The 13,423-nt window shown below is 40.1% G+C and overlaps 1 protein-coding gene across 24 annotated transcripts in view; it reads left to right on the top strand.

Moving 5' to 3' along the window:
- The window catches only part of HDAC8 (histone deacetylase 8), a 272,200-nt gene that overhangs the window by 196,570 nt on the left and 62,207 nt on the right, over positions 1-13,423 (top strand). The window contains exon 10 of one of the 24 annotated variants that reach the window (XM_078362961.1): positions 11,611-11,766. The exons of 22 other annotated variants lie outside the window; for them this stretch is intronic. In XM_078362961.1, the coding sequence (XP_078219087.1) occupies positions 11,611-11,628 (18 nt within the window). In that variant the 3' untranslated portion in view covers positions 11,629-11,766. Of the gene's footprint in view, positions 1-8,357; positions 10,843-11,610; positions 11,767-13,423 lie in introns of those variants that run through there. One more of the 24 variants, XM_078362959.1, reaches the window with a different exon arrangement.

The raw sequence follows: 13,423 nt of genomic DNA, 5'->3' as shown, positions 1-13,423 counted from the left end.
CTTGAAGCCAGGAATCTGATACTAGCCTGGGCAACAAAGCGAAACTCTATCTTTACAAAAATATTTTTAACTAAACAAAACAAATGGAGAGTTATGTCTTGTTCACAGGTAGGGAGACTCAATATTATAAAGATATCCTTAGCAATCAATATATAGTCCAAATTGATCAATATAGTCATTGTAATTCCAAATAAAATCCCACAGAGTTTTTTATGAAATTTGACAGGCTGGTTCTAAAATTGACATGGGAGTGCAACAAAAGCCAAGGCGTTCTTGAAGAGCCACAATAACTTATTCTTATCAGATTTTTTCTTTTCTTTTTTTTTTTTTTTTTTTTTTTGAGACGCAGTTTCACTCTTGTTACCCAGGCTGGAGTGCAATGGCGCGATCTCGGCTCACCGCAACTTCCACCTCCTGTTCAGGCAATTCTCCTGTCTCAGCCTCCCAAGTAGCTGGGATTACAGGCACGCGCCACCGTGCCCAGCTAATTTTTTGTATTTTTAGTAGAGACGGGGTTTCACCTTGTTGACCAGGATGGTCTCGATCTCTAGACCTCGTGATCCACCCGCCTTGGCCTCCCAAAGTGCCGGGATTACATCTTATCAGATATTAAGATTTATCATACAGCTATAATATTTTTAACAGTGTAATATTGGTGCACAGGTTGACAAATAGGCTAATGGAACAGAATAGAAAACCTGAAAATACACCTATACCTATTTGGAAGTTTGATATCTGACAGATAGCATTGCAGATCAGTCAGGGAAAGAGTGAATTCTTTAATAAATCATGTTGGGAAAAAATGGTTATCCATAAAGAAAAGATAAAATTAGATTCCTACCTCATGCCAAACACAAAACTCAATTCTAGGTATATTAAATACTTTCAGAAGAAAACATAGTTCAGTGGTTCTCAGCTTGCAGTACCACCATCTAGAGAACATTTGAAAATATATAGAGTGTGTTAGATTGTTATGATGACAGGAATAGTGCTAGAGGCATTTAGTACTCAGGGTCTAGGGATGCTAGGTATCCTAAGATGTAAGAGCCAGCCCCATATAATTTGTCCTGCCCCAAATGCTAGTAACTTCCCCACTCACAAAGACATACTGTTACGGGATAATTTGAGATAGGGGATAATTTCTAATCTTGGGATAGGGGATACTTTCTGCAAAGAAACACATAAAGCACCAACTATAAAAGAGTAACAAATTCAATGAAGTGACTGTTGAAAGAAAGAGAAGAGAAGAAGAGAAGAGAAGAGAAGAGACCCTAAAGTGAAAAAGCCACAAAGTGGAAGCATATCTTTAGTACACATTTAACTGACATTAGGAATCTACACACTTCTATATACCGATACATAAAAAGACAATCCTGCTGGACATGGTGGCTCACACCTATAATCCCAGCACTTAGAGATCTCAGTCGAGGCAGGAGGATTGCTTGAGGCCAAGAGTTTGAGACCAGCCTGGTCAACATAGTGAAACCTCATCTCTTGGAAGAAAAGGAAAAAAAATTATCAGGGCATGGTGGCTTATGCCTGTAGTCCCAGCTACTCAGGAGGCTGAGTGGAAGGATCGCTTAAGCCCAGGAGTTTGCAACTGCAGTGAGCTGATTGCATTACTGCACTCTACCCTAGGCAACAGATTGGAGGCCCCATCTCAAAAATATATATAATCCAGAAGAAAAACAAGTGAAGGATATGAACAAGCCTTTCACAGAAGAGGAAACCTGAATGAATGACCAAGAAAAATGAAAAGATGCTTAACCTCCTTGGTAATCAGAGAAGTGCAAATTAAAACCACAATAAATAACCAAAGAAACCAACAACATGAGATTCCATTTTAATCTACGAGATAGGAAAAATAATATGATTTAAACAACACTAAATGTTAGCGATGATGTGGAGCAGTTAGTGAAGACTTCTGATGGGAGTATATATTAAACAACCAACTCGGGAAACAATTTGACATTATCTAATAAATTTAAACATATGTGTATTTTACAACTCATTAATTCCAATCCTAGAAATAGACCTTTGAGAAACTTGCACAGGTGTACTGTAAAGAAAGTTTATAGCAACATTGTTCAGAATAGCAAAAAACTAGAAACAACAGATATTTGTGGTACAGTGTCACAATGAAATACTATGGAACAATTAAAATGAACTGATGCCAATAACAATGTGAAAGATTCTCAGACACATAATTTTGTGTAAAAACAAACTGCAAAAATGTTTAGTGTAATACCAATATTTATAGTTTGAAACCAAGCAAAACTAAAAAGTATATTGTTTAGGATGCTTGTATATGTGGGAAGACTATAAAGAAATACAAGGGGCCAGGTGCGGTGGCTCAAGCCTGTAATCCCAGCACTTTGGGAGGCCGAGGCGGGGGTGGATCACGAGGTCAAGAGATCGAGACCATCCTGGTCAACATGGTGAAACCCCGTATCTACTAAAAATACAAAAAATTAGCTGGGCATGGTGGCGCATGCCTGTAGTCCCAGCTACTCAGGAGGCTGAGGCAGGAGAATTGCCTGAACCCAGGAGGCGGAGGTTGCGGTGAGCCGAGATCACACCATTGCACTCCAGCCTGGGTAACAATAGCAAAACTCTGTCTCAAAAAAAAAAAAAAGAAAAGAAAATAAAAAGAAAGAAATACAAGGGAGCGATTTTTAGCGCTCAATAGTGGGTTCCTCTGGGAGAAAGGCAGAATACCCCTAGGGTGGGTAAAGTGTGCAGGGAGCATCAATGGCGCTGGTCATGTTCTACCACTGAAGGTCAATGGTAAGTTCACAGGTGCTTATTCTACTATTAGACTTTATAACTTACGTATGTATTAAGTATTTTACATGTAGAAATTATATGCAAATATTCACATATATTAAGCATTTTGTATGTATCAATAATATTTTTAAATGAAAAATGGAGAGGGATACTCTGACATTTTCAGAGTTTGAGCTGCAGAAGAGATAAAGAGATAAATATAATGGAAAATATTTAAAATCAGCTCTCAGCAATTTTCAAGTATACAGTGTGATACAGTTTGAATATTTGTCCCCACTCAAATCTCAGGTTGAATTTTAATCCTCAGTAGGCAATTGGGGCCTAGTGGGAGGTGATTGGATCATGAGGGAAGATCCCTCATGTCTTGATGCCACCCTTGTGATAGTGAGTCATGAGATCTGGTTGTTTGAAAGTATGTGGCACCTCCCCCCATCACTCTTGCTCCTGCTTTCACCATGTGATGTGCCAGCCCCCCATTTGCCCTCTGCCATGATTGTAAGCTCCCTGAGGCCTCATCAGAAGCCAAGTGGATACCTGGCACCATACTTCCAGTGCAGCCTGCAGAACTGTGAGCTAATTAAACCTCTTTTCTTTATAAATTACCCTGTCTCAGATATTTCTCTGTAGCAATTCAAGAACAGTTTCGTATATAGTACATTATTGTTGTTGTTTTTATTGTTGTTGTTATTTGAGATAAGGTCTTGCTATATTGTCAAGGCTGGTCTCAAATTTCTGGGCTCAAGTGATCCTCCTACCTCAACCTCCCAAGTAGCTGGGATTAAATGTGCATACCACCATGGCCAGTCAGTACATTATTATTAACCATAATCATTGTGCTGTACAGTACATTTCCAAAACTTACTCCTCTCATTTAACTGAACTTTGTTCCCTTTAATCAACATCTCCTCACTCTCCTCCCCACAGGCCTGAAGGATATGTTAATTAGCTTGATTTAATCCTTTCACAATGTATGCATATATTGTACATAAATATATATACTTTTTGTCAACTGAATTGATTTTTTTAGAAAAATTAAAACAAAAACTCTTTTAAGAGGATACAACCCTTCACAGCAGCAGTGTTGCCTTTAGAGACACAGCTCTCCCTGGTTTCCCCATTACGCCCCATTGAGTCAAAGACAGGCTGCAGACGGCAGCATGGCTCTTCCCCAGCTAGGTCAGGAGTACAGGAAAAAGCACGCCCTCTCTTATGATCAAGGGTGTGCTCAGTCACTGAGTCTGCCAACATTGTCATGGGATAGCAATTGAAATAGCCAGGAGATGGAGAAATGCCTGATGTAGGCAACGGTGGTGGGGGATGGAGACAGCAAACCACCATGGCATGTATGTACCTATGCAACAATCCTGCAGGATGCCAGACGTGCACATGTACCCCAGAGCCCAAATACAAAAAAAAAAAAAAAAGAAAGACATAGGCAGGAGAAAAACCAACAGACTTTGCCACAGTGGGTACATTTTGGGGTATCTTAAAGTGGGGAGTGGAGGGTGGACAGAAACATGGGCTAGTGGAGAGATACCTAGTTTCTTTCTAATGGCATCTTCTACTAGCTCATGTGACATTGGGCAATTGACTTCCCTTCTCCACACTCAAATTTCTCCTCGGTCGTCTTCAGGGTTTAACTAGAACGCACATTAAAATCACTTCCAGCCTGAACACCTTAGGATTCTGATTTTAAGTCCACTTAAGGGGAAAACAGTTTGCATATTTACACACCTAGTCTCCAGGTTACCTTTGAAAGTATTGCTGAATTGGCTTTCTGGAATTACAGAAAAACAAACCCATGTTCATCTACAAATGGCCATTCTCGAATAAGAAACTCCCATTTACAAAATTAGCCTTGAGAATGTAGATAGGAGTTTAAGCAGAACTGTCCTTCCTCCTCCAGACTGCCTTTGATTACAGTGATCCTGTCTCTCTATGTAGCCCTCATGAGTTCTTCCTTGTGTACGCATTTTGAGGGGGAATAAAAAAAATTTCTTGGTCAAGTTTTCATCACATAACCTCCCTTACCTCTACATTTTCCCTGTGCTTTAAAACAACCGCAAGAGCTACAAGAAGAGACTTCAGTATGCAAAATGAGCTTTGTCCCTGGTGGATGGACTAAGGGTTAAATTAAAGGGACAGCTGTCTATACAGCTGGCTAGAATGAGAAGAGTGCTAGCCAGCATTTGTGCCAGCTGCCTCTCACTTTTATTCCTTCCCAATTTTTGTCTCCTTTCCACCCCTCTGGTCAGGGGTGCTGAGCAGCAAACTGTTCAGAGTTCCTGGGCATTTTCAAGTAGTAAGCTGCAGCTGAGGTAACTTAACTTCCTCATATCCTAACTTCCCCCAGACGAAAGATGTTTAAGCCTCAAATTTGGAACTGGAAAGGAAATCTAAAATGTACAAACCACTTTTTCACTTGCAAATATCTTCTTTGAAATCTTCTGGCCTTGTTTAAAATCAATCTTTTGCTCTTAGCACTTTTTTTTCCTTTAACTATAGTTGTTTTGTTTTGTTTTCTTTAGTAACACTTTTGAGGAACTTCTTTTTTAAAGGCAAGAGGGACTGTGTGTTACTCTGGGTGAGTCACTGTTCTTTAGTCAAAGCCGGTGAGAATCTCAAAGATTGACAAAGATTGCCAAGGGTGGCTGTAGTCCAGCACCCAAATGCTCACATAATTTGCCCGTTTCCATTTTACGGTGAAAATAATCAAGGACAAGAGGAGGAGGGGATTTATGAGAATAAATAAGATACTGTCTTACAGCCAAAGCAACATTCAGATTCTCAGCTGGCAGAGGAATTCTTGAGCCTGATCTGTGGTGAAAGCATGAGCAAACTGCTAAATGGAATGCAAAGAGAACCCTGGGCTTAATCTTCGTTCCAGGCAGTCTACAGAGGAGTCTCAGAGCAGTACTATTCCTGGAAGGCAAAGTGCTTACCCACATGCTGCCCCGCCCCCAGCGTGAGAAATTCAGGGCTCCATAACTGTGCCAGCACCCTGGCTCTTATTTCCACAGTCCAGTTGCTTTGGTGAAATAGGAGTGTACACTGCCTGTCCATGAAAGGGCAATTCTGAAAGCGATTTATAAACTGTAAAGTACTAGGAGACATCAGGTGGCCCTGTCACTCACCCATTTCTATTGTACTCTGCACTCCTTCAGTTGTCTTTTCTCATTATTGGACAAAAACCACAGAATTTTGTGGTGAAAGGTCAGGCCCTGCATATAATCAATCATGCACAAGTCCCAAGGGATAGAAGCATAAATCGGCCTTAATTCTGGATTTCCCCATCTACACATGGAGGGAATTTGCCAGTTAGCGACCTCACAAAGACATCATAGAATGGTCAAGAAATGACCCTAAGAAAGCTATTGGTGGGGGGATCACTTTAAAGCGTTTGGAAGGAAAAACTCTCAATTCCAAAATGCGATTATTATTTCTGCATTGAAGTAAAAGCCCTTGTGTTTATGTAGCCTTTGAATCTGATGTCAAATATCTGATGACTCCCTACAACTCTGCTCTGAACTAAGGAAAAGGCAGTCATGCTGGAGTCTCTGTATCTAGTGGCGGGGCTCTGCACAGAGTAACTGGACTGGGAAGATCAAAGAGCCAAGCCCCATCCACTTTGCAGGGTGGGTCAAACTTGGGCCATATTAAAGGACTTATACCTCTGGTTAGTACCTCCCCTAGGCTCTATATTTAGTAAGCAGAGGAACTCAAAATTTGTGATGAAATTAAATTTAAAAAAACAAGAACTTCATCATTACATTCATCCATCTGCCCATTGTTTATTTTGAGTGTGTACTTAACAGCACTTTCCAGAACAAGGTAATCCCTAAGTAGAGACAAAGACGCCTCTAATACCAGGGCATTGGGGATTGGGGGGCGTTACATTCCTTCCCTCCCCATCCTCCTTTTCCCAGAGCCCATCCAGCTGACAGGTGCCAGAAGGGAAGAAATGTTAGCAAATGTTAGTTTCCAGCCCCAAAGAAGCTGTCACAAAAGGGAGACAAAACAAGGCAGCTCATAAAATCCTTCAACTGAGGGCTGTAGCGAGACCTATCTAATTACATAAGATTAGAAACGGTTTAACTAGTTGAAAATGTGCTACATGTGGAATGAAAGAAAATGACACCTCTAGCAACCTGTAATGATACTGTATTGGGAGGAAAGCACAAAGAGTTTGTTCACGCTATCAGTAACACCAGTTTTTCCACATCCAACATTTTAGACACATCTGGTTTTAATATGGTGGTCTAAGTGAAGTAAGTTAACTTTTCACCCACTGTTCTGGCCCTCTTTTGCTTTCTTCACCGTACAATTCCGTTTGTGTTGGCATTGTCCCTCTCTCACTCATGTCTCTCAAGCTAACAGAGGTAGAAGAGGATTACACTGAGGAACTCTGCTTACTTCTGGGCTCTCCAGTATTTTATTATTCAAATAGCACTAACAATGATTTGGAAGCAAGACTGGTCTTTGTTTCAGCTAAATTCAACAGATTTTAGCTTTGACCTTCTGCCTAATTTAGTAAACTACCAACCCTGAGTAAGAACTCCCTAAGTAATCAGTGAGTCACAGAACATTTCTGGATTTTGAAAATTTGGGAAAGATCATGTCCATTACTCTTAACTAGAATGCTCAGAAAATCTGGTATTTGCCTAACTGGTTTCTAGCTAACACAGTATTAATTGCCAATTTTGTGTCTGTGTTAGCCAAAATAATAATTTTTTAAAAGTCTTTAGTGAAGCCAGGTGCAGTGATTCAAGCCTGTAATCCCAGCACTTTGGGAGGCTAAGGCAGGTGGATCACCTGAGGTCGGGAGTTCAAGACCAGCCTGACCAACATGGAGAAACCCTGGCTCTGAAAAAACAAAAAAAGTCTGTAGTGATTATATGCTGAAGAACTACAAGATAGTTGTATTTCCCATAAAAACAGAACTTTTTTTTTTTTTGAGATGGAGTCTTGCTCTGTCACCCAGGCTGGAGTACAGTCGCACGATCTCAGCTCACTACAAACTCCACCTCCCAGGTTCAAGTGATTCTCCTGTCTCAGCCTCCCAAGCAGCTGGGATTACAGGCATATGCTGCCATGCCTGGCTAATTTTTTGTATTTTAGTAGAGATGGGGTTTCACCATGTTGCCCAGGCTGGTCTTGAATTCCTGAGCTCAGGCAATCCATGCGCCTTGGCCTCCCAAAGTGCTAGGATTGCAAGCGTGAGTCACTGTGCCGGGCCAAAAGTAGAACTTTCAGACTACAAAATGAGTAACCTTCTACACATCTCTCTTCAGAACAGAAAAAGGGTTTTATTCTCCCACATCCAGAGAAAAGACAGAATTTTTAAAATGGCTATTATTAAATGCCAAACTTTGGAATTTTTTAGTGCTTTGATATAAATAATGTTTACTCATTTTTTAACCTTCTTTAGATTTGCACCTCACAGCACTTTGTATTACAAAGAGTAAATGTATAATTCTAAGCTAATAGATATTGTTGACTTTGAATACAGGGTACCATTTAAATTGTGTTCAACACTGACTCTTTTTAGGCTTTTTTTTCTTTCCTTTTAGGTTCTTTTCCTGTGTTCTGAGTTCTCTCTGGAGTACAGATCATAGTTGGAAGGAGAGAAGGAGAGAAGCATGAATGATCTCCAGATCCTCTGAAAGATGTGAAGTCTTTCAGATGGTTTCTGGTGTATTCTTCCTCCATCTGAAAGCAGTCCAATAGGGCACTTCTGTAGCTAATGCCTTAACTCCAAGAAGTGACTAATAATGAGACATTTGTGCCACCTGGCAAGCTGGCAGGGGTGAATGGTTCAGGCAAGTGTAATATTCAGTGCCTGAAACATCATAAGGATGTCTGTCTGTGTAGAGTTGGTGCCTGCTGTTGTGGCACCATGAAGGGTCTAGCAAGAATTGCTATCTATAGATTTGACCTAAGAGATCACTATTTTTGCTACATTCAAAGTAAGCAGACCTTTATTAAGCACTTACTATGTGCAAAGCCTTGTTAGGTTTCTATGAAGTTCTCTGTAATGTATTAATAGATTTCTTTTTCAAAGTGGTCAGGGAATTTCAGCAGTCATTTACTGACTACTGCTGTATGCAGGCTTTGTGCTGGGGATACCAATAGGAATCAGAGGTGTGCCCTGATTTATGGAGCTCAGAGTAAAGTGTGAGAAATAAAAAAATTACAGTACAGTGTGAGAGTAGAGGTCCCTTGCAAAGAGCTTTGCGAATGTATAGAGGAGAATGATTAATTTGCTCAGGAGGTGTCAAAAGGGTTCACAAAGGAGATGATATTTGAACTGTTATTTAAAGAGAGGGTAGGATTTCACCAGGCAGACAGGAAAGGGGGAAGAGAATTCCAAGCAGAGGGAACAGTGTGTGCAAAAGCTCATTAAAGCATTTAGAGAGTTCTTTTTACCATCACTTGAGAGGGCAAATATAAGTTGTACTAATGTTGAGTTTGGATTTTTTCCTTATGATTACATTGCCGTTTTTAAACACAGGACATGGTATTTTAAAGCAATGACAAGAAAAGGCCTGATACATTTGAAAGCTCTTCTTATTAAGCTGTGATGCTTTATCTAGTGCCTTGCACATATAGCAGGCCCTCAATAAATGCTTGCTGAATGATGAGTCCCCTATCTCTTTCCATTTATAAATTACTGCTCTGTCAAGGATCAGCTTACAAAGCAAAACTTCTGCCTGTGAGTTAGGAATGGGTATTCACAGTTCTGCTCTCTGTCACTCCAGCTTCCTCTACTCTTGTGAAGAGTGATTTCTGCCAGTGGGCCTTAACTGTGTTTCTGAGAAGTGGGGAAAACTGCTCTTGCTTTGAGTCCTCAGTAACACAGATTCCTACATGGAGGGCCTCTATATCATTGAAATCCAAATAAGTGCCATTTAAACAGGATAGTCCTCATGTTGATGACACAGGAGTTAATGTCCACGGAACTTTAGTGATATTGGCTAATACAAGTACATCTTACATTTTAAATTTTATAGTATAGTCTAAATATGATTGATCAAACACTTTCCATGGCAATAATAAAGATATGAGATGTCTTTGCTGAACAGCCTTGACAGTGAAATGTGGTACTGCCTGTTCTGTTTTTTAAGGAAGAGAAGATAAACTTTTATTATTTTTATAAATTATGTAATAACCTTTAGGGTAGCAATGAATTTTTGCCTTGAAAATCACCAGGGAATAGATGACAGAGAATGTAGTTAGACATAAACCATTTGCAAATTATATGCAAGTACACTTGTAACCCTTTTACTGGGTATCTGGATCCAGTCTTTGGGAAAATTCCCATCAAAGAATCTTGTTTCATTGTGACTCTAAAACATATCAAAAATATACTTCTTCAGTTCTAAACCTTGGCACCTAGGTGACTAGCTCTTTCAGGCCTAATCTCTATAGCTACACTTTTTTAGTGGCTACAATACCAGGCCACAGAATGTAATGTCTTTCATCCTCTGAGCTACACTGGGAATTTATCATTCCACAAAGTCATTGAGTGCTTCCTTGAGCCAAGCACAATGCTAGGTACACTGTGCCTGAAGTAAATAAAACAGCTACACACTATAGGGTGACTATAATTAATTATAATTTATTATATATTTTCAAATAGCTAGAAAAGTGATTTTGAATGTTCCCAACACCAAGAAATATAATAAATGTTTGATGTGATGGATATGCTAATTATCCTGATTTGATCATTATACATTACATACATGTATCAAAATATTACATTGTTAATGTGTACAAAAATATAGTTAGAGGCAGTGAATAAGATCAGACTATCAAATTAGCACAACAGGGTGACTATAGTCAGCAATGATTTGTTGTACATTTTAGAACAACTAAGGGAGTACAGCCGGAATGTTCATAACACAAAGACATGATGAATGCTGAAGGTGATGGATACCCCATTTACCCTAATGTGATTATTACATATGTATGCCTGTATCAAAATATCTCATGTACTCCATAAATATGTGCATATGCTATGTATCCATAAAAATAAAAAATTTAAAAAAGAGAAAAGAGAAAGATCACACTGTACCCATAAATATGTATAGTTATTATCAATTAAAAATAATAATAATAAGTAAGACAGCTACATCCCTGCCCTCCATGGTAACCTCAGCCTGGTAAAATAGTTCATCATCTCCTTTTGGGTCCTGGTCCCTTTTGAAAATCTGATTCCAACTGGTTTTGTTTTGTTTTGTTTTTGAGGCAGAGTTTCCCTCTTGTTGCCCAGGCTGGAGTGCAATGGCACAATCCTGGGTCACCACAACCTCCACCTCCTAGGTTCAAGCAATTCTCCTGCCTCAGCCTCCCAAGTAGCTGGGACTACAGGCCTGCATTACCACGCCCAGCTAATTTTGTATTTTCAGTAGAGATGGGATTTCTCCATGTTGGTCAGTCTGGTCTCTAATTCCCGACCTCAGGTAATCTACCCACCTCAGCCTCCCAAAGTGCTGGGATTACAGGCATGAGCCACCGCGTCCAGCCCTGACTGGTTTTATATTATTTAAATATTAGGATGGCAGCTTTCTGTCTCCCAAAAGAAAGCAAGATCCTAGAACATGGGATCTTGTTAAATCCAGTATAGGAAGTCATTCTTTCTAGAGGTTAAGCTTTGTTCTCTTTTGGAGCCTGTGGCAGGGTAAAAAGAGCATGAGTTTTTGAGCCAAACAATTTGGGATTGTGATCCTTTAACTAGAAGTGTGACCTTGAGTAATTTCTCCAGTCTCTCAGAAGCTCAGTTTCCTCATCCCTAAAATGTGATCCTCATTATCCACTTTGCAGGGTGGCTGTGAAGATTGAATGCTTCTGTGTGTATAAAGCATGTCTCATGAGGTCAGTGCTCTTATCAGGGTAAGTGAGAAAGCTAGATTTTGAACACAGATCTTTCTGACTCGAAAACCTAGGCTCTCTGCTTCTTCACAAGGCCTTTGAAAATACCGGATCATATTTAAGCCTCCCCAAAACTCCATAAGGGAGGGAAGAAACAACACAGCTGAAGAAAAAAATGGATAGAGAGGGAGAAATAGGCTCATTTGTTTAGAGACACTTCGGACATCTGTGACAAAGCTAACACCAACTCCACAGCCTCAGTATCCTTTTCTAGCTATGAATGTTCAGCATGTCTTCCTATGCAGTTGTATCCATTCCTTTCATAAGCATTTATTGCCTATGACTGTGTGCCTGACTTGGTTTAGGTGCTTCTCATGATTTAAAAGGCATGATCCATGACTTCTAAGAACTTATAGACTAGTAGAAAGACAAAGCTGCACCTGACAACCAATTAGAGAAAAAATTACACGAGACACACAAGTGCACAAACAAGTATTAATAACGTAGCTAAAACTAATTGTATTAGTCAGCTCAGGCAGCCATAACAAAATACCATAAACCTGATGGCTTAAACAACAGAAATGTATTTTCTCACAATTCTGGAGGCTGGAAGTCCAAGATCAAGGGACCAGCATGGTCAGTTTCTTGTGAGGGCACTCCTCATGGCTTGCAAACAGCCACCTTCCTGCCACATGTGCAGAGAGAAAACTCAAGAGATGTCTCTGCTGTCACTTCTTATAAGGGTACTGACTTTATCAGATCAGCTAGCCCCTTCACATGACCTTATTTAACCTTAATTACTTCCTTGCTTCAAATACAGCCACTTTAGGGGTTAGGGCTTCAACATGAGAATTGGGGTAGGAAGACACACAATTCAGTCCATAGCAGTGTGTGTGTGTGTGTAATCACTCTGGCATTTGTATAGACAAAGGATTAGAGAGAGATACCAAGAGAACTAGAAAGACCAGTTATGAGGGCTTTGTGGTCCTCTAGATTCTAAATGCATTTTGGAGATAGACCAACAAGGTGTGTTGATTAAATAGATATAGGAGTGAAGGAGAGCAAAGGCTCACTAAAGACCCCAAGGCTCGCTCTTGCACAACTGGGTGAATGGTTGATTGATAAAGGGGACACTGAGGGAGGAGTTGGGGTGGGAGTTGGGGGATCAGTGCAAGTCAATTGGTATCTCTCCAGTTTTTCATCCGTAATCTTTCCTTCATATCAGTTATTTTTAAACAATGCAACTTTAATCATGTTATCTACCTGCTTCAAATACACACATATACACAAAGAAGTTATAGGTCTGAAATTCTTAGCAGAGAACACAAGATCCTTATAGATTGGGCTCTAATCTATTTTTCCCACTATGCTAACCCTACTCCTGCCCTAGACCCTGATTCCAGCTACACCTTTGACAAAGATACTCCTTCTACTAGGAATGTCCTTCCTCCTACTTGCCTGCTGGATGAAGTCCTAGTCTTCCAATTCCCATGTCATCTGTCTGTGAAATCTTCCCTGGCCACCCCTCCCCTCCGTAGTTTGTCACTCCTTTCTCTGTGATCCTATAATATCTGGCACATAGTTACTTGAGACCTTATTATATTGTATTGTAATTAATTTTCTCATCTGTCTCCTCAACTAAACTAAATTCAAGGGCAAACACTGTCTGATCCTCTCCTTCATCCCCAATTCATACCACAGTCCTTGGAAACAAGCAGGTACTTAGAAAGAAGAATTACAACAAGCACTCCTAGAGTGATTACTA

Source organism: Callithrix jacchus, chromosome X (genome assembly GCF_049354715.1).
Source record: "Callithrix jacchus isolate 240 chromosome X, calJac240_pri, whole genome shotgun sequence".
Classification (NCBI taxonomy): Eukaryota; Metazoa; Chordata; class Mammalia; order Primates; family Cebidae; genus Callithrix; species Callithrix jacchus.
The sequence above is the reverse complement of the archived record's forward strand: the minus strand, read 5'-3'. Positions and strand labels throughout refer to the sequence as shown.